Here is a 25,997-nt window from a genome sequence, read left to right as displayed (position 1 = left end):
TTGCCTGGCATTTTATGCACTCATTATATTACAATTTTCTGCAGAAACATAGAATAATGTAGATAACAAAGAGTCTTGTGATACCCTGAAGACTAACATGTTTGTTCTGGCATAATCTTTCATGGACAACGTCCACTTCATCAAATGGATGAAGTGTTAACTGCAAATTGGCAGACTGAGACACACATGCTTGAAGGGAAGAGAGATGTAAGTAGTATATGAATCTGCCAATTTGTGGTTAATACTTCAGGCATCCGATGAAGTGACCAGTGTCCATGAACATTTATGCCAAAATAAATTCGTTCATCTTTAAATGGCCACAAGACACTTGGTTGTTTTTGCTGCAACTGACTATCACGTCTACCCCTCTGGAAATAAAATACTGGGCATTAAGAACACAAGAAGAGCCCTGCTGGCTCAGACCAAGAATCCATCTAGTTCAGCATTCTGTTCACACAGTGGCCAACCAGCTGTTGACTGGGAACCTACAAGCAGAACACGAGAGCATCAGCACCCTCCCGTCCATGTTCCCCAGCAACTGGTGTACACAGGCATACTGCCTCTAATACTAGAGGTACTATAGAGTCATCAGGACTAGCAGCCATTGATAGCCTTCTCCTCCATAAATTTGTCCAATCCCCCTTTAAAGCCATCCTTATTGGTGGCCGTCACTACATCCTATGGAAGTGAATTCCATAATTTAACTATGCGCTGAGGGAAAAGGTACTTCGCACAGCGCACAGGAGAAGAATGTGCAGACATTATTTCACCCCGCTCTACCTGGGCACAGTACAGGCAGAATATTACCATTTAAATCTGCTGCAGGCATAAACTGGGCCTTAGTAATGCTAGAGTAGGGCAGAATGTTGGGAACTGGTTTAGACAGACAGCTACCAGTGACTTCCATACGGAGTTTGTCTGTGGCTCTGGCAAAGAAAACACACACCTGCAGCGAGATAAAAAGAGCAACGAAGCCCTCAGTCTACTCTGTCACAACAAAGTGTACTGGAACAAATGAGCGGTGAGAGATTTTCTTGCCCTGGTAAAAAGCTTCCAGTTTGGGATACGGAGAAGTCACTTGCATCTCACACAAATGGCGCAGTCCAGCCGTCCCCAACTGGGTGCCCTTTAGGTATTTGGACTACAACCCCCAGCACTCCTGACCATTGGCAATGCTGGCTGGGGCTGATGGGAGCTGAAGTCCAAACCATCTGGAGGGCACCAGCTCAGGAGAGACTAGCATATCCTGTTTTGTGCTGTATGTTCAGGCAGCCGGAGGTAATGTCAGGCTTGTGGTATGAATAGCCTAGCCTGCCAAGTTTCTTCTAGTAGCCTCACTCATCAATGGGAGCATTGCCAAGCAGGGATAGGCTGGGTAGGTGTTGACAGACCAGGGACAGGCCACACAGCTTGGCCCAAAATGACACGTTTTAAGTTTTCTATTCTGTTCTTCCTCAAAAATCCCCTACTGAAAACATTTATTTCCTTATCAATTTCATCCCTTCCTCTCAGATTTTAGATGACTTTTCTGTACATTTAAACATGTCCAACCTTATCAAAAATCCTGTCGATGTCACACAGACATCCTTGCTCAAAAAGACCACGCGCAGCTTGTAAAAGAGTCATTTCAGCCTTGCCATCCCTGTCACGCAAACAGCTTTTACATCTTTCAAGTCACTGTCACTCAGAGCACAGTCCTATGCGACTGTGACGCTTTAGACGCACAGCTCCAGGATCAGTGTCCTCTGCCCATCTAAAGCCCTGCCAGCAAGAGACAGGCAGGGTGGGTGACAACAGGTGCAAAAATTCCTCCTGTTCCACCTTACAGAACATTTACAGCTAGACTGGCCATGCAGCTTGACTAGCTCACTTACCTCTTGGTGGGCAGGAGAGGACAGGACAGGGGGTGAAGAGGCAGATCCAGGCCTCTCCCCTCCCCTCCCCTGCCACCAGCACACCCCTTTCCACCCTCCCCATCTTCTTCCAAGGTCGCTGTTGCAACCTCAGAAAGAGCATTCCATGGCAGCTGGGAGAGGAGTGGGGAAGAACCACGATTAGATCTCCTCCTCTGTGCTCGTAACTGTCTACGGGTGCAGAGGAGATCTGAAGCATCCTATGGCACCCCACGTGCTGACTTTGGGACATAGGTTTGCTCTGTAAGGCATTTTTGCATGTCCCAGCCAAGGCCACAGAAATCTGAAGTGCTTAGAGATGGGCAAGTAGGAAAAGCCAATTCCCCGCCTCCCCCAGCTCTGTGCCTGGGCAGTTCTGGGACCATGGAGGGACAGCTGGATGAGGATAACAAAATGACTTGTCTTGACTCACTTTTATTTTAAAAATTTCTCCCCACTCCCCCCCCCCACAAACTTGGTTGTAATTTCTGAGGTGTCCTGTCTCTACTGAAAATAGTTTTGAAGGCCTTGAATACCTCCATTTCAGTCTTATCTTTCAAAGCTACAGCCTAAGCATATTTAGACAAAATGTCCACCACTTTTAAAATGGATTTATGCCTGTTGCATTTCAATAAATGTTGCATATCCACCAAATTCGCCTGCTGTTTTGCATCCACTTCTTTCAAAGTGGACCCTGGTCTATGAGCCACACTTTAACATGGTTTCTAGCTAGAGCTTCGCTGCCTTTAAAACATATGGCCCTCCAGATGTTTTGGCAAACAACTCCCATCATCCCTTATCACTGACTTTGCTGGCTAGGGCAAATGGGAACTGTGGCCTCCAGATGTTTTGCCCACCAAATTGCCCACCCCTGGCTGAGAAGCTTCTCAAAAGAGGGGTTCTACCTCTCCAAAACTCTCAATTTCCCCTGACTAATAATACATCCTCTTTTTTAATAAAGCATCCTGAGAAACTATGTTGATGTGGTGCTAATGCACTAATAAGGACGCAGTGTTACAACTCAAGGTTTTATTGACGCAATCATATATTTCAAAATTAAACACAGTTGTTGTCTCCTTTTCTTCCTCACCCTTCTCCTCTTCTTCTTCTTGCCCTCCTTTCAGGTTTTATCACATTTACACAAGACATAGGTAACGCACCAGCATGAATCCAGAGAGTAATACCATGGCGCTTTTTGCAAAAGTTCCTCAGTGTTTCTCTGTCAAAGGAACAGGAAAAAATTAGCACAGGCCTTAGCAGTACCTCTCTCTCCAACTAACATACACTGCAGCTATCCCCAGGCCCGTGTCCCCATACTTACCCAGGGTATCGGCTTTTCCCCACATATCGGTGTCGTTTCTTCATAGATGGCCTCCTTCCTGGCTGATTTGTTCAGATCCGTACAGTCACTCCTTGGCAAGTTTTGCAAAGTTTCCTCAGCATTTGTCTATCAAAGGAACAGAAAATTAGCATAGGCCTTAGCAGTCTCTCTCCCCTCACTCCCTGCCACACACACACACACACTCTCACACACACAGATATAGACACACGCTATTCTCAGGTCCCCGTCCTGATACTTACCCTTGGTAATGGTTTTCTCCACTTGTCGGTGCCATTTCCTCACAGCCGGGCTCCTTTTCAGCCCCTTCTCTGTATACTGGGGGCACCGGCTCACGTACTGGCTCCTCTTCCCCACCACTTGAGGGAACTTCTTTGATGCTGTCTCTAAACAGGTGAGATCCTCTGACACGTTTCTTACTTGCAGCAGTTCATTTGTCAATTTGGAGCCTTGAACCTTCGGGCTGGCCAAACAGCTCCCTGTCCATCACTATCTTAGTGACAGTTTCATAACGGTCATGCATGTCTTCGAGGGCTACCATCTTCTCCTCTGAGGTCCTGGCACTGCAGTCAGCCTGACATAGATCTGGGGTCGGGGCCTGGGGGCTGGTATTCATACGCACTTCCGCAGGTCCACTGGTAAGGCGCACAGGTCTCCGCGGGACTCCATGGCTGGGCAAGGCTATGATGCAGGGCCAGAGCCCGAGAGTTCACAAGAACGGCACCCTGCAGCAGCTCCCAGCAGCATGCCGTCAGCCACAGGGGCCTGGAATCCCATATCTTCGGCACCAGGGCATGCCTCTGCCTTCCAAAACTCTCACCGGTGAGGCCAGAAGATGGCAGAAAAGGTGACACACGGGCTCAGAAATCAACCACAGACACACAAAAGCAAGCAAACAAACGTGTGGCCTTCTAGATGTTGTTGAACCGCAACTCCCATCACTGCTAGGCGGCACAGCCAATGAGGAGGGGTGATGGGAGTTGGAAGCCAAAACATCCGTAGGGTCACACATCCCCCATCCCTAGCTAGAAGGAAGATTATGAAAGCTGCGCCACGGCTCTCCCAGAGGTGCCCCTTGCAGGCTCTGCACCCAACTTCTGCCCTCAGAGCCAAGAGGTGGCAAAGGCCACATGCAACCAGGCAAGTATTAAATGACGAGGCTGACCCCGTCACATTGCATCAAACTGGATCTGAACTGACAAACACTTCCCTCTGGACTAAAAACAGAGAAGACCACAAGAATCCAGGGAGTTATTTTTATATCTTATTCACTCTCTGGGAATGTGGAGTATTTCGTTAAGAGATAGCATCCGCAGCCAAAGCAAGCCGTTTGGCTTGGTAACCTCAAAACAGAAAAAGAAAAGGGGAGGGAGGACTACAAATATCGAAACAAATCCTGTAAGACAAGAGCTTACCAAAACAAAACAACCCCCTAAACTTTAAGCAAAACCTGGTATTCCAAGCAAAATTCCAGCTCATTCCAGCGAGACAAGAAGGGCTTATAGCTGGCTGCACTGACAGAGTACATTATGCCATCTATTAGACAACCATGGAGATATGGGGAGGGAAAATAAAACACTAAGGCAGAGAATAATTCTTTAGTAAAATAATAACAATCAGAAAAAACCACAAATCTGAAAGTGGCATTGTATCTTGTAACTTTGCACAAAACCAAGATGACAGAGCATCACAGAAACAGTACACAAACAGCTTCCGACTTGGCGGTTAGCGCAATATTGATGCATGTTCTATTTGTTGCAGCAGCGAAGAACACCCTAGCCCAGCCTTCCCCAACCTGGCCAGGCTGGCTGGGGCTGATGGGAGTTGTAGTCTAACACATCTGGAGGGCACCAGGCTGGGGAAGGCTGCCATAGCCAATCACTTCAGGCAGGCAGGTTCAGGCCCTTTAGGGAACTCAAACAATCCAGCTGCTTGACTCCAGACTGAAATCGCAATCCTGGTTGCGGTAAAGCTCCGGATGTGGTTTGCGTTCAGATCCAGAAACTGAACTGGGTATTGGGAGTCTCTGCCCCGCTCCCCCATGCTGAACTCTGGTACGCTGTGCCAATACAAGCTCAAAGGATAAGTCAGCTTTCCCCAACTGGTGCCCTCCAGATGTGTTGTACTTCAACTCCCATCAGCTCCAGCCAGCATGGTCGATAGACAAGAACTGTGGGAGTTGTAGTCCAAAACATCTGGAGGGCACTGGGTCGGGGAAACCTGGGATAAGTGATGAGGCGAGGACAGGACGGGGGGTCTGCAGATATGTGAATTGTGTGTCTCCATATTGCTGCAAGCCACCTAGGAGGTGGTGGCTGATCCACGTGGCTGGGACTTCAGCATCGAGCACATTCTGAAACCCGAAGACTCCAAGGCTACATGCAAAACTCATTTGAACTGCTGTGGGCCTCGTTTTCAATTAATTTTCTCACGGATGCTTGGTCGCTTTGTATATGGTTCTCAAACAGATTCGAAGAATCAGAGAAAAGCCTGAATTTCACAGATGTAAAACTTGGAAGAGGGAGCAGGTTGATATATAACGGGGGGACCCTCCAGATTTTTTAGCCTACAACTCCCATCAGCCCTTGTCAATGGCTGTGCTGGCTAGGGCTGATGGGAGTTGTAACAAGTGCCCACTCCTGATATACACATATCTGTCTTCTACTAACTCAGAGTGTTGGTCCAATTAGCCCAGTAGTGTCAGTCTATCATACCGTCCTCCCAAACCGCTGAATGTCATTGTCCATCGTCTAGGACACATTTAGCCATAACCATAACCACAGCTAACAACCAGGTGGCCCTTGTGCTGTGTTTTGAGAACAGTGGTGACAAAAACCAAGTGCCAAGAAGCAAAGATCCAACAGCAATTTTTCTCGGAAATAAAAAAGAGTATCTTTGGCCAGCCCTATTTTGAAAAACGTTACTTCCGCAACATGGCCAAGCTCCCAAAATATGGAAAGCTAGAAGTAATTATGGCTTTGAGATCATGACTTGTTACTTCCCAAGCCCTGTGTTTTAGGCACGTACAACTGTTATACTCTGGAGCAGTCTTCCCCAACATGGTACCTTCCAGATGTTTTACACTAGTTTTCCTATCATCCCCAGCCAGCATGACCAATGATAATGGGATGATGGGAGTTGTAAGTCAATACATCTCAAAGGCACCAGGTTGGGAGGCTACTCTGGGGTGTTCAGATAAGGATAAAACTGGCAAATGACATGAATGGGAAAAGATTAAGGAGGCCCTCCCCTTCGCTGCTTTTCTGTTCCTGATTCCAGCCTCCACAACTGCTCCTCAGGAAAAATAGTAATAATAAACCACTGGGAGAAGAAGTCTGCAACTGCGTGCAATTCAGCTTAGACCTCAGAGATGTACTGTGTAGTGTCACTCTCCTCTTCAAGCAAAACTCATTCAGGTCAAGCAGAAGAAAGAATAGACACAGCACTGGGCACGGAGCTACACATATATATTGCTCCTTATGAAAGACAAGAGGGACAGAACGACAAAAGGGATGCAATGTGACATATGAGAGCTCCTTATGTCCACTCTGAAACACAATGAGTTCTGTAGAAGAGTTAAAAAGACAAGAAACTCTCTGCATACAAATGGAAACGTAGGTAAGAAAAGTAAGGAAGGGCCTTTCACACTCAGTAGCTTTGCGGGGCTTCTTCCCAACACTACAATCGCAACTGTAGTCCTTTGGTGTCAATTTGGTAAATGCTCCAAGGCAAACCGACATAAAGGAGGAGTGGAACCGCTTAGCAAAGTTACCTTGGTTTCCCAGGAGAAAGGAGCAGAGTGTTCATCTTGCCAGGTGATATCCTGAAATAAAATTGGAGAACAATTATGCCCATATAAGAAGAGTGCACACTTCTAAAGACCAAAGACAAAGAATCGAATGGTTTTAAACATAAAACAGATGAGAGAATCATTCTGCGTAGGTTGATTTTAATCAGCAAACTGATGGAGAAAGGCAAGAGTTATGGCACAAGGCACTCTTGAGACGCAAAGTCTGTAAGAGATGGGCTCACTGTGTACACCGTCTTGTGGAATAAATCCAGAATTTGATGTACGGTGAATAGCCTGAATTATGACAAATGTTTTTATGACATCATATCTATTTCATTCTAAAGCTGTTATCTGAGTTATTTCTACCTCATGTGCTACTCGCCATGCGAGCTCCAAATAAAAAGCAGCTTATAACTTCTGCTGCAGATTCATAACAACAGCACTGAGTTCTCCTCTTCTCTAGTTCTGCTGCACTGACAGGAGTAAGGGTCAGCATAGAATTTGAGTCTTGGAAATGCTATAACGCTCTGGATCTAGAGTACTCCTCCTTCTTTCTTTACTAAGCTGAAGTCTTCCAGTTGTCATCACAGTGCCACAGTGTACATCTGTGAGGAACTACAACAGCAGAAGAAGACTTCCATAGGGTGGCCTGTGCACTTGTAGCAGAGATAGGGAACCTTTTTCAGTCCGAGGGCTACATCCCAATCTGGCAAACATCTCGGGGGCCGTATTCCATCTGAGGCCAAAGGCAGCGTGGGCAGAGCCAAAATTCTATTCTTACCCATTTTAAACCTGGGTAAACTCAGAAGTAATCAAGACAAGCCTCTGCATGTCTACTCAGAAGTGGGGCTGAATCACTCAGCAGCACTTCCAAATAGCATCCAAAACAGCAAGGCTCTGCATGTCTACTCACAAGTAAGCAGGACAAGCTGTGCGCATCTATTCAGAAGTGAGCAGGACAAAATTACTCAGCTGTACTTTCAAGCAGCATCCCAAATACCAAACCTCTGCATGTTTTCCCTGTTAGGAGAGGGGGTGGGACTAGCAAAGAAACTGGTGGGCGGGACAGGGAACCCCACAGGGCCCATATTTGGCCTGCAAGCCAGAGGTACCCCATGCCTACTTTAAGGACCCAGTCTTGCATTGTATCATAATGCTGTGGCTGGCGTTTCTCATGCCACTTTAGAAATACGTGAACCTGCAAGTTCGTAGAGAGGGGCATATCATGAGGTGAAGCACAACAGCAGACAATTCAGGAAGCTCTAAAGCAGCCTCCCTGGTTAGCGCACCCACTACACAATTCAGCGTGGGTGGGTTGCTTGCCTGACTGTTCCCCTCCCTCCCGCTCAGACCTCCACCTCTCATCTCAGGGGACCTGGCAGCAGACTGTCTTGTCTGCCACAAAGTCCCCCTTCCCAGATTGGATTGTGATTGCAGTCGGAGTCGGGTCCCTTGTTCAAACTTTCCCAGTCCCGTCTTTGCGCAAGGACAGGGCCAGGAAACCTTTACTGCCCTTCCCCATAAAGAGGGAATGTGCGCAAATGGGGCTTTTAATCCCCCCCCCCCGGTTTCCTGCTCCTGCATATATGCGCATTGGCAGGAAACAGAAGGATACTGGCTTGCCCAAACATGCAGGGTATCCAGCCCTGTAGTGATCACTGTCTGTGCTTTGCTGCTGTCAGCTCTCTGTTTTCACAGCTGTCAGAAGCAAGGCAGAGACAACCATCCCTATGTGGAGGTGGAAAAGCACCCTGTTTCTACTAGGTGGGGTGCCCGGCACGGGGAGGGAGCGCCTGCACCTCCTCCCACCCCTCCCCATACCTGGCACCCCCGCTTCTTCAGAAAAAACTGGGTGAAACATTTTAAAAAATTTCCTTGTTCCAATCTTGCGCAAGATCAGAAAGAAGAAATTAAAAATTATGGAAAGAAGGGGGCGGAGAGAGGAGTGGGGTGGCCGTGTGTGGGACCCCCCTAGGGTGTTGGCCCACGCTGGCATGAATGGGGAACCTGCAGATACATGGGTGTTTGAGACCCTTCTCCTGTCTGCCACCCTGCAGACCTTTGGTGTCCTGTCTTGGCACAAATGTGAACATCTTAAGAGGGTGTTTCTGGTTATGATAGATGTCATGCTGGAACACAGAGGTGCTCTTTGGGGTATGTTAAGCCCATACTGTTTGTTTACTGGAAGTGTGCTAAGATTTAACATGGCACATGGAAGATCACTGGAATATGGGGGAGGTAAATATCTAAATACTCTGATTAATGTTCAAAAACAGCTTAGAATAAATCCGTTGGGGTATTTAAATCATCAAAATGGATTTCTCATTGCCAACATGCAAGAAATGGAGCGCTTCCCCTAAACGGATGCCAAGGAATTAGGCTTTTGTTTACCCGGCAGCATATTTAATGAGCTGGGGCCATTGTGTTGGCTTCTGCACATTTGAACTCATTGCAAAAATGCCAATTGCAAACAAAAATTCGGTCACAGTGCTAACCTCAGTGGCCAGCTGCAAAGGATCAGATACAAGAAAGTATGCATCTAACCGCGACATCCAGGCAGCTTGTTGCAAAAAAGGCCTTAGAATTTAAAGACGGGGGAGACACTGGTATCTTTCTTTCCTGATGGTGGATGACATAAACCAAGATCAGATCATCCATCACAGCCACTGAAGAGCCAAATAACTGCCCTGTTTTCCAAACCAACACAACAGATTTCTCTGTTGGCAACTAAGAAAGCCTTACAGTAGCAGCTCTACTACATAATAGGCATTTTGGGATAACATCAGGAAACATGAAGAAAATAGACAGAGCGTGGGGAGCAGGGATGGGGGTGGTTTTAAACACTGTACCTCAAAACAGCTTCTCCTACTACCATGGGCTCACAAGCATGCGCACAGGTTTCACTACTAACGTGACGGGGGAAGGAACTGTTAGCGCATGTAGTGGCACATTCCCTAGCTACACCCCCTAAGTTGCGTTCCCAAAGCTAACCCCCACAAACAACTGCAGTGGGGAGCTTCTTGTTCTACACATGTGGTCTCCCCAAAAGACTCAGAAACCTGATTCTGAAGATATTTGCCCTTCAAAGCATGGGGAATAGTGGTGGGGACGTAACAGAAAGGGGTGGAGTAAGTGAGCATGCCCCTGCACTCCCCTCATGCCGACAAGCCTCCAACTAGACCAGGGGTGGGTAACTTGTGGCCTTCCAGATGCTTTTGTCTACAACTCCCATCTGCTCTAGCCAGCAGAGCCAATGGTGAGGGATCATGGGAGTCGTAGGTCAAAATATCTGGAGGTCTACAAATTGCCCACCACTGAACTAGACTTAACCATGGAGGCAGATTTTTTGGTAACTCTTATGTCCTGAGCAGTCCCCAGACAGCTAACAGCACAATCCTATGGGCTGCGCCCTTGATGACTGTAAGCCCCCAGACTCAGGAGGCTTACGATCATCCTATGCAGAGCAGGAGGAGCGGTGGAGGGGACTGTCGCCTCCCTGTCCTTCTGCCCTGCATTCTGTGCTAGACGGGCTTTTTTGCCTGTCTAGCTGGGGTGCTTTGAAGGGGGAGGGAAGGAGGCTGGGGAGGCCTCAGAATAACTCGTATCCTGGCCTCTCCAGTCCCCTCCCCTCCCCACCCACTAAAATTCCCCCTTCTCCAAGGTTGAGTTCCCCACCTCGGAGAGCAGCCGGTGCGGTTCTTTCCGCAGGAGGGGTGTGTGTGTGTGTGTGTGTGTGTGTGTCAGACCTTCTATTCCCCGCTCTGATGTTGGAGCCCTGTCTCTGACCTTGGATCTGGAACTCTGAAACATCCTGTGTCCCCTCAGATGCTGTCGAGGGGGCACAGGATTGCTCCCCAAATAAATTTCAAGTAACTGTACTTGCTACCTATTTGATGCTGTCACCTAGAAATGTGAAAGTTCCCCATACACACTTACACACAAACACACCTTATGTAAACTCATAGTTACAGTTTTAAAAGCCTGTATAATGAGAAGCCCTGGCAACACGCTATTCAGAAGAATAACACTAGCCAAATTTGGTAACTTTCAGATAGTTAAACACATAAACAAATACTACTCTGACTTGCACACAAATAGTTTTAAAGTTGGTGTAGACCTACATGTTCACCAGGGGAAATTTTCCCACCTGCATAATCTATTATACTGCATACAGCTGCATAATCTATTATAACTGACTGCACGGGCTAAAGCCAGAACACAACTGTCTCCCCATCCCTGGTTTCTTCAAAGGATGACTTCCAAAACTGTCTGATTTCAACAGTTTCCACTGCTTGGAAACTGCATACCTCTTATTTAATTCAACCTACCGAGAATTCAAATGGGAAATCACCAAGGAACAATATATTTAACTGGCATAGTAATCTCTATAGAAACAGAAAAACATAGTAAACTCTGTAGAAACAGAAAAAAAATGAAATTCATTTTCTGCTTTCATATAGTTCCCTAACTGAATATATATTTTGTTTACAATGCTTTTCAACTGAGTATTACAAAGAGAACATAAGAAGAGCCATGGTGGATCAGACCAAGGGTCCATCTAGTCCAACATTCTGTTTGCACAGTGGCCAACCAGCTGTCAACCAGGAATCCACAAGCAGGGCATGAGCGCAACTGGTGTACATAGGCTCACTGCCTCTGGTACTGGAGGTAGCACATAGCTATAAAGGCTAGGAGCCATTGATAGCCTTCTTCTCCAGGAATTTGGCTAACCCCCTTTTAAAGCCATCCAAACTGGTGGCCATCACTACTTCCTGTGGTTGCGAATTCCATAGTTTAACTATGTGCTGTGTGAAGAAGTGCTTCCTTTTATGTGACCTGAATCTCCCACCAATCAGCTTCATGGGATGACCCTGGGGTCATCCTATGAAGAGGTCATAGAACTTTTAAAAGCACTTTGAAGAGTACCACAAATGGTACAAAGCATTCAGATCCTACACATAATCACTGGCACGTGTGCACCTACCTCTATTAGCCTCCTTAAAAACCCAACCTAATGAATGATTCTTTATAACTCAGATATGGAGCTATGTAGCAAATTCTCTTTGCCAACCTCCAGTGGGCACCAGCCAGCAAATGTCAGTCTTGGTTAAGTCCCACCCAAAGCAATGGAATTCGATTTGGTTGTGACAAAGTTAAAATTCTCCGGTATCAATGGTGCGTAATCTGGACAAACTTTTGATTTAACAACAACAACAACAACAACTGTTTTCCTTCTCTTTCTAAAAATGTCCATTTATCTCAAACTTGCCTTTAAACATGAATAATTTATGAAGGGAAAATAATTTATGTCATGAAGATAAATTACTTGTTAAAAAATCAAAATGCAATTGTTTTTGACTTTCAGCTAAGGAGCAGAAACTACTTCAGATTTCTCGAAACCAGCATCGTATTTTTTAAAGGCCCAGAAAGCTAGGTACTTGGCATTTTTTTAGCAACAACAAAACAGCAACAACAAAATCCCTGCTATTTCCATCAAAATCAGAAGAACCATTCCTCAGTGGACAAAATGATCTGTCCAGGATGATACAGGACCTAGTAACTTCAATATCGGGCTATTGGCGCCCTCTTCAATTGAGGCTCCCTTTGAAGATGCTTCAAAAATGTCAGCTGGTCCAAAGTGCAGTAGCCAAACTATTCACTGGAGTTGACTGGAGAGAACATAAATCTGTTCCGAAAGTGCTGCACTGCCTGGCAGTTAGTTTCTGGGGCAATTCAAGTGCTGTTCTGCACTTTCAAAGTCCTAACTCAGTCTTCCCCAACTTGGCACCCCCCAAATCTATTGGACTACAACTCCCATAACTCCCCATTATGGGAGCTGTAGTCTATAACACCCCTTCATGGATCACTGCCTTGTTGTGGTGAAGGGGCTTGAGTAACTCAGTGAAGCCATAAGCTATGCCGTGCAGGGCCACCCAAGATGGACAGGTCATGGCAGAGAGTTCTGACAAAATGTGGTCCACTGGAGAAGGAAATGGCAACCCACTCCAGTATTCTTGCCAAGAAAAACCCATGGAACGTATCACAAGGCTAAAAGAGATGACGCCGGAAGATGAGCCCCTCAGGTCGGAAGGTGTCCAATATACTACTGGGGAAGAGCAGAGGGGATTTCCAAGTAGCGCCAGAAAGAGTGAAGCGGCTGGGCCAAAGCCGAAAGGACACTCAGCTGTGGATGTGTCTGGTGGTGAAAAGAAAATCCGATGCTGTAAAGAACAATATTGTTTAGGAACCTGGAATGTCAGATCAATGAATCAAGGTAAGCTGGAGGTGGTCAAACATGAGATGGCAAGATTGAACATCGACATCTTGGGAATCAGCGAACTAAAATGGACAGGCATGGGCGAATTTAATTCAGGTGACCATCATATCTACTATTGTGGGCAAGAATCCCTTAGAAGAAATGGAGTAGCACTCATAGTCAACAAAAGGGTGGGAAAAGCAGTACTGGGTACAATCTTAAAAATGATAGAATGATCTCAGTACGAATCCAAGGCAAACCAGTCAACATCACAGTAATTCAAGTCTATGCCCCAACCACTGATGCCGAAGAAGCGGAGGTTGATCTGTTCTATGAAGACCTACAACACCTTCTAGAACTAACACTAAAAAAAGATGTCCTCTTCATCATAGGGGATTGGAATGCTAAAGTAGGAAGTCAAGAAATCACTGGGATAACAGGCAGGCATGGCCTTGGTGCACAAAATGAAGCAGGACAAAAGCTAATAGAGTTTTGCCAAGAGAACACGCTGATCATAGCAAACACTCTTTTCCAACAGCACAAGAGACAACTCTACACATGGACATCACCAGATGGTCAGTATCGAAATCAGATTGATTATGTCCTTTGCAGCCAAAGATGGAGAAGCTCTATACAGTCAGTAAAAACAAGACCTGGAGCTGACTGTGGCTCAGATCATGAGCTTCTTGTTGCAAAATTTCGGCTTAAATTGAAGAACGTAGGGAAAACCACTAAACCGTTCAGGTATGACCTAAATCATATCCCTTATGAATATACAGTGGAGGTGAGGAATAGATTTCAGGGATTAGACCTGATAGACAGAGTGCCTGAGGAACTATGGACGGAGGTCCGTAACATTGTTCAGGAGGCAGCAACGAAATCCATCCCAAAGAAAAAGAAATGCAAGAAAGCCAAGTGGCTGTCTGATGAGGCTTTACAAGTAGCTGAGGAAAGAAGGGAAGCGAAAAGCAAGGGAGAAAGGGGAAGCTATATCCAACTGAATGCAGAGTTCCAGAGAATAGCAAGGAGAGACAAGAAGGCCTTCTTAAATGAACAATGCAAAGAAATCGAGGAAAACAACAGAATGGGAAAGACTAGAGATCTCTTCAAGAAAATCGGAGATCTCAAGGGAACGTTTTGTGCAAAGACGGGCATGATAAAGGACAAAGAAGGCAGGGACCTAACAGATGCAGATGAGATTAAGAAGAGGTGGCAAGAATACACAGAAGAACTATACAGGAAAGATCTTAATGTCCCTGATAGCCATGATAGTGCGGTCACTAAACTTGAGCCGGACATCCTCAAGAGTGAAGTCAAGTGGGCCTTAGGAAGCATTACTAACAACAAAGCTAGCAGAGATGACAGTATTCCAGCTGAGCTATTTAAAATCCTAAAAGATGATGCTGTTAAAGTGCTGCATTCAATATGCCAACAAATTTGGAACACTCAACAATGGCCGCAAGACTGGAAAAGGTCAGTTTACATTCCAATTCCAAAGAAGGGCAACGCCAAAGAGTGTTCAAACTACCGCACAATTGCGCTCATTTCACATGCCAGCAAGGTGATGCTCAAAATCCTACAAGCTAGGCTTCAGCAGTATGTGAACCGAGAACTACCGGAAGTACAAGCTGAGCTATTTAAAATCCTAAAAGATGATGCTGTTAAAGTGCTGCACTCAATATGCCAAGTCATATGTGCTTACAAATTCAGACAGAGATTAGTTTGCCATGTAACTGGGAAATCAGAAAAACAGTTTCGACAGGAATTGCCACACAGAATTAGAGTAGTGAAAACTAATCATAACGATGCTGTGCAACGTGCAGATAATCATGCCGCCCCCGCCCGTACCCAGAAGTGTGATGCTTTAAAAATATACTTTAATCCGCGTTCGACCATCTCACTCGCCCTCTTCTCCAGGGTGAGGGGTCAACCAGGCTCCAGCAAGCCAGATAAGCCCTAGGCTTCATTCCAACGCTGGAGCTGCAGAGAGGGAGGTGAGAACCCTGCCCCCTCCCCAGCCCTGAACTAGGACAGAGCCTGCTGTTTGCTTTCGCTCCATGCTTGCGGGATGTAAGTGGAATGCCAGGGCAAACCACCAATGTCTCCCTTCTCCGGCTCCCTCCCACCCCACCGGCTTTGAACCGGAGGGAGACAGGAGAGCCACGTTGTCTTGATTCTGTACCTGCTGGGTTCTGGGGAGCTTCAACTGCCCAGCAGGTACAAATTCGGAGAAAGCCAGCACAATTCCACTACCTCTCACCAGCTCTGAACTGGACAGAAAGAGGAAGGCATTTCCAGTTGCTCAGGACCTTGCACTGTGCTTCAAAGATGCAGTGCGAGCTCAGGAACAAGGCAGGGGCATATCCTGGCCATTACAAATTTGTAGTTGGCCACCAAAAGTTTCCCGACCCCTTGCTAAGTTTAATTCTTCTTTTTTAAAGGAGAACAACGTTCTTTTCTTTTCTTTATTACATTTCTATACTGCCCAATAGCCAAAGTTCTCCAGGTGGTTGATTAAAACTAAAACCCTAAAATACATGATAAAACACAATATAAAGGTGATGGCAACAAAGCACCAATAGTCCTTAACGATATATACAGTTATACAGTTGCTGCACACACTACAGTGACCTACGTTAAGTTAAAGGAGCTTGTTCAGCCTATAGGTAACAGAAAATATGTCTTGAGAAATTTGTTCGATTGTATAACATAGGTAACAGCTTTCATGTTACAATGTCCATGCAATCTCTTTTAAGTCAGGATGACCACAAGAATGGTCAAAATATGTGAACGCAGAATATATGAACACAGGAGCCGCATTACAGATAAAAGACTGACAGCCCCACTGGTTAAATGTTTTGTGGACTCTGGACAGAGCGAGAAAGTCTTGAAATTCTGGAACCTTGAAAAAATCATCAGATCCAGCATACAACTAGAAGCCAAATTAAGAGAGAGAGAGAGAGAGAGAGAGAGAGAGAGAGAGAGAGAGAGATTGATTGATTTCGAATTCACTCCTTGCAAACCCTGGCTCCCACAGGACTCAGTGAGGAACTTAATTGGACTCCTATATTGTAACACGGTTCACACTTTAATTGTTACCTTTTTCTGTTTTGTAATATATCATACACACACACACACACACACAGAGCCATTCGGTTTTTCGTTGCTTGTTTACCATATAGGTTAGGATCCATATTGCACTAAGCACCGAATCTCAGCACAGAATTAACACGGTTAATTATACCAGCCTTCACACACAGAGCTGACGGGGTTTTCGGCTGTGACAGGGAAGGCTTTTGGCATTTGGTATTAATCCACAACACTTTTAATACCAAAGGCTTTCCAAAGCCGCCTGTGATACAACCTGAGGTCTTCTGTTTAAAGGGGGGAAATGGATGAAACCCCCACTAGCTTATGTGTGTTCAAAATCCTAGGTGTGTGTAATATAGTTCTTTCCTACATTTTCCCCATTCAGGCCACTACTTATACAGACATGTGGTCAGGTGGGCTAATCAATAATGGTGTGGCAAGTTAACTTTGATGCACTTAATGGCAAAGCTGCCTTACACTTGTCTATTTAATTCAAGGCGGCCCGTTGAAGAAAAGACCACAGCTCAGCAGAAAAGCATCCCAAGCACAGACACAAGTTCAGCTGCCTTAATCCTGGGGTGGACAGGAAGTAGATTTCCAGATGTTTTGGATTTAAACTCCCAGTATTCCAGCTGAGCTATTTAAAATCTTAAAAGATGATGCTGTAAAAGTGCTGCACTCAATATGCCAACAAATTTGGATCACTCAACAGTGGCCACAAGACTGGAAACGGTCAGTTTACATTCCAATTCCAAAGAAGGGCAATGCCAAAGAGTGTTCAAACTATCGCACAATTGCGCTCATTTCACATGCCAGCAAGGTGATGCTCAAAATCCTACAAGCTAGGCTTCAGCAGTATGTGAACTGAGAACTATCCGAAGTACAAGCTGGGCTTCGAAGAGGCACAAGAACTAGAGATCAAATCGCCAACATTCGCTGGATCATGGAGAAAGCAAGAGAATTCCAGAAAAAGTCTATTTCTGCTTCATTGACTACGCTAAAGCCTTGGACTGTGTGGATCACAACAAACTGTGGCAAATTCTTAAAGTGATGGGAGTACCAGACCACCTTACCTGTCTCCTGAGAAACCTGTACGAGGGTCAAGAAGCAACAGTAAGAACCAGACATGGAACAACCGAGTGGTTCAAAATTGGGAAAGGAGTACGACAAGGCTGTATATTGTCGCCCTGCTTATTTAACTTATATGCAGAGTACATCATGAGAAACGCCGGGTTGGATGAATCACAGGTCGGAATTAAGATTGCTGGGAGAATTATCAACAACCTCAGATACGCAGACGATACCACCCTAATGGCAGAAAGCAAAGAGGATCTAAAGAGCCTCTTGTTGAGGGTGAAAGAGGAGAGTGCAAAGCTGGTTTGAAACTCAACATTAAAAAACCGAAGATCATGGCATCTTTCCCCATCACTTCCTGGCATATAGAAGGGGAAGAAATGGAAGCAGTGACAGATTTTATTTTCTTGGGCTCCAAGATCACCGCAGATGGTGACTGTAGCCATGAAATTAAAAGACGCTTGCTCCTTGGGAGGAAAGCTATGGCAAACCGACAGCATAGTAAGAAGCAGAGACATCACCTTGCTGACAAAGGTCCGTCTAATCAAAGCTATGGTTTTCCCAGTAGTAATGTATGGCTGTGAGAGCTGGACTATAAGGAAGGCTGAGCGCTGAAGAATTGATGCTTTCGAACTGTGGTGCTGGAGAAGACTCTTACGAGTCCCCTGGACTGCAAGGAGGTCAAATCAGTCCATCCTAAAGGAAATCAACCCTGACTGCTCATTGGAAGGACAGAGACTGAAGCTGAAGCTCAAATATTTTGGCCACCTAATGCGAAGAGAAAACTCACTGGAAAAGACCCTGATGCTGGGAAAGACTGAAGGCAAAAGGAGAAGGGGACGGCAGAGGATGAGATGGCTAGATAGCATCACTGATGCAATGAATATGAACTTGAGCACACTCCAGGAGAGAGCGGAGGACAGGAAGGCCTGGCGTGCTATGGTCCATGGGGTCATGAAGAGTCGGACACGACTGAATGACTGAACAACAACAACAACAACAATTCCTGACCATTGGCCATGCTGGCAGGGGTTCCTGGGAGTTGAAGTCCCAAACATCTGAAGAGCTACCTTCTGCCCACCCCTGCTGTACCCTGCATGGAGGAGGAGGTTAGACTAGATCAGCCTTCCTTAACACAGTGCCCCCAAGTTGGTTTGGACTACAACTCCCAGGATTCCTGACCACTGGCCATGCTGGCTTGGGCTGATGGGAATTATAGTGCAAAACATCTGGAAGGCACTAGGTTGGGAAAGGCTGGACTAGATGGCCAACACCCCCCACTTCAACTCTGTGATTTTAATGGAAACCAAGCCAATCACAAGACTTGCTACGACACCAGTTCAATGTTCAGGATAAACGTGGCCATACCGACAGCTCTATTATATACAGGCACTTACGCTGGTGCGTTTACAATAAGCATGTATATCCAGATCATTTTTATTTTTATTAATTTTTATTATTATTAGGTTTTATTAAGAGGCATCTGCTCCATTTCCCAATGGCTCTGCCACAAATATCAACCATCAAGAGTTGAGAATAGGAAAACCGAAAAATATATACACTTAGGGCCATTACATTTTGTTTTCCACACCCTTGTTTTTCCTGGCTCAACAGTAGCAGTGGAAAACTTGACTTAATTTTTAAAAGGTGCCTTAAAAACATCAGAACTTGGAATATCCACAAATTATACCACCAAATCTTCCTGAATAAGCACGAAATGGATTGCCAGATTCCTTGAGTCAAAAGTAAACATTTCCTCAATTCTAATTTTAGGAGTTACTTCCTACCGCCTGTTGCTGAACAAGTTAGCTGTCAGAAACACCTTTTTATACTTTCATACTTAAACCCTCACTTAGTTTCTCTGGATGAACCTCTAGCCTTCCCCAACCTGGCGCCCTAGATGCGTTGGACCACAACGCCCCTCGTGGCCAAAGGCCATGCCAGCTGGGGATGATGAGAACTATAGTCTGACACATTTGGGGGGCACCAGGTTGGGGAAGGTAACTTTAGGCTAACTGAAGCATTTCCTTTTGTCCTTCAGTACCCCCGCCCGCCCCTCGTTGTCCACCTAATTCATACCAGCTGGTAGATTTCCAATTCTGGTTCTCTAGTTCTGTAAGAGCTAACCATGGCACTGTCCTAATGGATCATTATTCACAGATCTCTTTTTTACTGGGGTACCTTTACATGTTGGGAGAACACCCTACCGAGGCAGTTGTTTCAAAATGGTGATTCGGGGAACCCTGGGATGCCTCGGAATTCCATCTTCAGCAACAAGATCCATAAGGGTGGATAAGCAACTAATTTTCCCTGGCAACATGCTGCCACACGAGAACCTTAGGGTTTCTAAGTCATGCTCAGCGACACATGAAGCCCAGGCTGACCAATGCCCCACATCGGCTGAGTGCACTGCAGAACATACTGCAGAGCCCAGCACAACGTGGGACTTCACAGCAATCATGGAAAAGATTGTGACATTTGAAAGCTACTGCACTAAAGGAACCTTTAGGAACTTCTTCTAACAGACTAGCAACACAAATGACAGATTTGGCTATACTTGAAATTAAAATGTTTTAAAATGTTTCTCTCCGCAGCTCTTTGGTACAAAAAAATAAATGAGGGAGGAAGGGTAGAAAGATACTCTTACAATCAAAAGGAAAAGTGTCACTACTTGAATATCACCTGCTAGCCTTCCTCAACATGGCACTCTCCAGGTATGCTGGATTACAACTCCCATCACCCCAGTATGATGGGAGTTGCTGTCCAGCATCTCTGGAGGGCGCCAAGTTGGGGTAGCTGGTATATAAAATAGCCATTCCCAAAATGGGGTCAGGTAGGGGGAGAGGAATCGGCAGACTTGGAGGAACTACATGGTTTGCAGAACTGCAAAGAACTTTGAGCGGGGGGGGGGGTGACCCTCGGGAAGGGGAGAGAACCTGCAAGGATGGCCCACTGAGGACTGAGCATGCTCAGTGTGCACAGAATGCTGACTGCTGAGGGAAAGAGACATGGAAAATTTAAGGTGGGAGGGTGGAGGAATAAAATCTCTGAAATCCTGAACAGATGCTCTCTACAGTATAAATTTTGTTTTGTTTTGTCCTACCCTGTAGGTGAAATATTTTAGCCGGTCCTTAACTATTCAAGACTGTACTACTGTTTTATGACATTAAGGGTACAATCCTATAAATGTTTAGACAGAAAAGTCCTATAAGTTGGACTTGATGGCCTTGTAGGCCCCTTCCAACACTACTATTCTATGATTCTATAACTCCCAGCATTCCCCAGGCAGCCATGCTAGCTGGGGAATGTGGGGAGTTGTAGGGCTTTTTTTTCCTGTCTAAGCATGCGTAGGATTGTGCCTTAACTTCAGTTATGGCTAGACACGGCAGTGTAACTCATCTTGGCTACCCAGCTGCAACCTCCAGGAGATCTGCAGAAATAAAAAATTGCTGGATATCCATTTCTAATTGATATAGAATATAAAGTTCTCCCGAGTTTAAACTCGAGGTAAGCAATCTAACACCTCAGAATATATTTACTCAGGACAGTCATTTTAGCCTGTTACACCTTGACAGCTAAACCGATTTATTGCAGTACAGGCTGTGCAATGCATTAAATAAAGGGGGGGGGGCAGTTATAGAGGCACATGAGTAGAGATACAGCTGAGGGCAAGAAAAGCAATTTAACAAAATGGGAAGCCAAAGGTAACGCAAGGGAAGTATGTGCCCATTCACACAGTCTGTTATGGTCGCCATGCAATCTCTTCAGGCTCGTGCAAACTTGCCCTCAGGTCCTCAGGCTTGTCGAACATACAGGATTGTTGTGCATAAACCATGTACACTATTACGTATGCTACTGTGCTCAGGGGCAGGGGAAAAAAACGTGCTCCCACAAATCATGAGAACTGGTGCCTACTGCTGTGCACGCAGTACTGCCTGTTCGTGTCAAAGAGCCTCTGCACAACCCTGGACGTTGCACCTCGCTGTGTGAGCCAGAATTCAGTCAACTCGAGTTGGGCTCATGCAATTCCTCCTGCTTAGTTTTGCGCCTTCAACTGAGCCTCCTTTGACAGCGCTGAAACAACTGTGTTTGCTACTTAAGCCTGTGCGCGCAGGCGCGTGTATTTCACCTTCAGTCCCTTAGCTCAGGGGTGCAGAATGTTTTTTGGCCCCAAGGGCCACATGTCATGAACGCATAAATAGGCATGCACACACATGGACAGGCAGGCATGCGCACACGCACACATACATATCAGTGATCCTGATACCGATGGCTCTTTCCTCGCTAGCGGGCAACCGGGAAAGAGTAATCTGTATGAGGACTGCTGGGGGAGGGAGTGGAGAGCCTTCTCTCCACCCTGCCCCCCTGCCCCAATATAGGCTGCTCTTTCCTCGCTGCTGCTACCAGCTAGGAAAGAGCTGTCAGAATCAGGTTCGCAAGAGGAGCTGGAGAGAAGGCTAGCAATTGATGACAGCAAAAACAGTAACGAGGACCACAGCTACGGTGGTGCAATTGGGGGGGGGGGAGATTTGGTGGCAGTGCAGTCAGGGCACCCTGGGAGGTCACACTTCAGTTCTTAGGGGCCAAATGTGGCGCCTGGGGTTGTGTACCCTTGCCTTAGGCAATGAGCAAATATTAAATGTGGTGTAAATACACCTATTACCTTCTCAGTCTACTTCAGGTCTCCAGTGTAGGGACAAACGCCTATGACAGCTTATAGCATGATGAACCAGCTAAACAACCCTAAGGGTGCAATCCTATGCATGTTTAAGCAGAAATAAGTACCTCAACTCCCAGCATTCCCCAGACAGCATGGCTGGCTGGAGAATGCTGGGAGTTGTAGGACTTATTTCTGCCTAAACATACATAGGATTGCACCCTAAATGGCTTTTTCTTTTAAAAGTTTAAGGTATTGTCTAGACTGCTATGGTTTAAAGTTGCTCCTTTTGGGAAACTTAACACATGCAAATTGGCCTTTCCCCTGCCAGGGAGAGGCAGCAGCCCTAAATGCATACCTTGTTTGAAGAAAGAGTGCATGCACCCCTAAAGAACAAATGATGCCCAGAATCAAGACAGCTCCTGTTATGACTTCACACGGTCTTTTTGTGTTTACAGTTGAGTAACAGTATCTTTTCACAAGTGCATATTAGCAGCTACAGCTGTGATGTACAAGAAAAGAGATCTTGTGACGAGCAAACAGATATGCCCAACAATAAAAGGAACGCTGCTAGCGGGCAGCAGCTAGACCCACCGACACTCTTCAGCTACAGTGCTGATTAACTATGGGAAATCCAAAGTAATTTTAGCACCTGTAGGAGCAGAAAGTATTACTACCATAGAGGCTCCAATAATCAATAACACTTTCCTCAGCATAAATCCCACTGAACACAACTGAACTTGCTTCCGTGTAAACATGCACTGGATTGCATGCTAAGGAGAAGCCAGCTCCTGGCTTAAAGTGCAATCCCATGCACGTCTACTTGGAAGTAATTCCTACTGAGTTCAATGGGACTTACTACCAGGTTCGTGCATACAGGATTGCAGCCTTAGTGTAGAGTGAGAGATGCCAAAACTTCGGCCTTCCCGAGAGTCATGCCTGCCCTCTACTCAGAAAGCCTTCCCTTATCCCGAATACAGGAGGTGTGGGAACTCATTTTTAATATGCAGAAACAGCACTTCGTACATGCCTGGAGGACCTCTCTCCCGTACGTGTTCCAAGGCGAAGCGCTAACCCTGAACGCCATTTCTAGAGACAAGCTCTTTAAAACGCTGCCTTGAAGTAAACAAAGGGGCTTCTGTACCTCCCTACGCAAACTTGGTTTCCTTTCCCCTGTAGATCTCATTTCCCTCGATGCCACCCTTCCTCAACTCAGTCCCCGTAGCTCAGGCGGAGCCAGTACGAAAGCGCGCCCCTGAGCATGTGCAGAGAGCCATTTTGCCCCGGCGGGTGACCCACGGGCGGGAGGCTTACCTCGTCTCCGAAGTGTACCACCTTCTGGCCGCTGTTGAGGCGCAGGTTCGGGTAACAGACCGGCGGCGGGGCAGCGCTTCGGGCGGCCCCTCGGTGCGCCGCGTACCGGGCCTGCACGTGGGGCTCCACCAGGCTCTTGTCGATGATCTCGTCCTGCTGGCGGGGCGGCAGCCGCTCCCACTCGGGCCCGTAGCGCTCGCGGATGCGCTCCTTCTCCGCCATGATCTTGCGAGCCATGGGGCTCAGCGACGAGAAGTAGCTGAAGCGCTTGCGCTCCCGCTCGTCCAGCGGCCGGTTGCCGTTCATGACTGCCGCGCGGGACGCCGCGATCGCCGCCGCCATGGAAGCCATCGCCGCCCTGGCGCTCGCTCGGGCGCCGGGACTCGGGGCAGGGGCGCCGGGACTCGGGGCAGGGGCGCCGGAGAAGGGCCCCGCAACACCGCCGCCGCGCCCTCCCGTCGCTTCTTCCACACACCCCACCTCTCCGCCGCCCTGAAGCCTTCGGCTCCTCCTGCGCGAAGAAGCACCTCCCCTTCTTCCTCCCCGGCTTTTCCTCCTCCCCTTAAAAGAAGCGAGCCGGCTGGAATAAATCAGTGCTGCTGTTCCCGCATATATGAGGCGAACCACGCTTGAACGGGTTATGGCCGCCGCTGATGTTTAAGTCGTTTTATGGGGTGATGGTATTTTAGTGGACAATTGTTTTTAGCTGTTCTAAATTGTGTGTGTTTTAATTCTGTTGCAAGTCGCCTGGAGTCTTTTTTGAGAAAGACATCTAATAATAATTTTTATAAGAGAAAGGCATCTAATAATACTAGATACTTTTCTCAAAAAAAAGGCTCCAAGCGACTTACAACAGAATTAAAACATACAAAATAATAACGTTGCATTGTGCAGCTGTAATGATTTCGAAACAGATTTGAAAGCTTGATGTGTGGAATCGTGTATTTTTTGCGATTCTGAAGGGGATGTATGTTGATGATGTAATGGGCTGCACATGTGAATGTAGACAGATTCTTCTGCACATACCCTATAGAATAGTAGAATAGTACCTCAAACCTTTACTCCTCCCATTAGACTAGATCCATGTCTACTAAAAGTGCAATCTTAATGGTAGAGCTGGAAAAGGTTCAGAAAAGGGCAACCTAAATGAGGCTGGGGTGACTCCCATAGGAGGAAAGGATACATTTGGGGCTTTTTAGCTTAGAAAAAAGGTAAGTGCAGGACATGATAGAGGTATCTAAAATTATGCATGGTGTGGAGAAAGGGGAGGGGGGAGAAGTTTCTCTCCTTCCATTGAATCACAGAGCTTGAAGGGGCCATTTGGGCTGTCGCATCCAGCCCCTGTTCAGTGCAGGAATCCAGTTTAAAGCATCCCTGGGCCCTGACATATGGCTGCCCAGTCTCTGCTTGAATACCTCCAGCAATGGAGATCCCACCATCTCCCTAGGCAGTTGGTTTCATTGGATGGCTGGAAGTTTTTCCTGAGGTTCAACCAAAATCTGCTTTCCTATATCTTAAGCAAGTTATTTCGTGTCCCATAGTCTTGGCTAACAAAGAAGAGGTTGCAGCCCTGTTCTGTATGACAACCCTTCAGGTACTTGAAAAGTGCTATCATATATCACCTCAGTCTTCTCAAGACTAAACATACCCAGTTCCTTCCATATTTCCTCATAGGACTTGCCCCGATCATCTTTGTTGCCACAGAATACTAGAACCTGGAGTCATCTAATGAAGCTGAATGGTGGGAGACTCAGGACAAACAAAAGGAAGAACTTCTTTACCAGTGTATAACAAGAATTGCCAGATGTACAAGCTGGGTTTAGAAAAGGCAGAGGAACTAGAGACCAAATTGCCAATATCCGCTGGATAATGGAGAAAGCCAGGGAGTTTCAGAAAAACATCTATTTGTTTTATTGACTATTCTAAAGCCTTTGACTGTGTGGATCATAACAAACTGTGGCAAGTTCTTGGTGGTATGGGGATACCAAGTCATCTTGTCTGCCTCCTGAGGAATCTGTATAACGACCAAGTAGCAACGGTAAGAACAGACCACGGAACAACAGACTGGTTTAAGATTGGAAAGGAGTACGGCAGGGTTATATACTCTCACCCTACGTATTCAACCTGTATGCAGAACACATCATGCAACATGCTGGGCTTGATGAAGCCAAGGCTGGAGTTAAAATCACTGGAAGAAACATTAACAATCTCCGATATGTAGATGATACCACTTTGATGGCTGAAAGCAAGGAGGAGCTGAGGAACCTCATGACGAAGGTGAAAGAAGAAAGTGCAAAAGCTGGGTTGCAGTTCAACCTCACAAAAACCAAGATTATGGCAACCAGCTTGATTGATACCTGGCAAATATAGGGAGAAAACGTGGAGGCAGTGACAGACTTTGTCTTTCTAGGTGCAAAGATTACTGCAGATGCTGACTGCAGCCAGGAAATCAGAAGACGTTTACTTCTTGGGAGGACAGCAATGACAAATCTTGATCAAATAGTGAAGAGCAGAGACATCACACTGACAACAAAGATCCGCATAGTTCAAGCAATGGTATTCCCCGTAGTAACCTATGGCTGCGA

The 25,997-nt window shown here is 46.3% G+C and overlaps 1 protein-coding gene across 1 annotated transcript in view; it reads right to left on the bottom strand.

Annotated features, from left to right (window-relative positions):
• The window catches only part of C1H1orf198 (chromosome 1 C1orf198 homolog), a 29,783-nt gene extending 5,854 nt beyond the window's left edge, over positions 1–23,929 (bottom strand). The window contains exons 1-2 of the mRNA XM_084828088.1: positions 23,413–23,929; positions 7,004–7,054 (exon numbers count right to left, since the gene is read on the bottom strand). Of these exons, the coding sequence (XP_084684214.1) occupies positions 7,004–7,054; positions 23,413–23,763 (402 nt within the window). The 5' untranslated portion in view covers positions 23,764–23,929. The remainder of the gene's footprint in view (positions 1–7,003; positions 7,055–23,412) is intronic.
• Between the last annotated feature and the right edge of the window lie 2,068 nt (positions 23,930–25,997).

Source organism: Heloderma suspectum, chromosome 1 (genome assembly GCF_057233095.1).
Source record: "Heloderma suspectum isolate Gila_16-S chromosome 1, 16-S_ref, whole genome shotgun sequence".
NCBI lineage: Eukaryota > Metazoa > Chordata > Lepidosauria > Squamata > Helodermatidae > Heloderma > Heloderma suspectum.
This window is presented reverse-complemented; position numbering and strand designations above follow the sequence as displayed.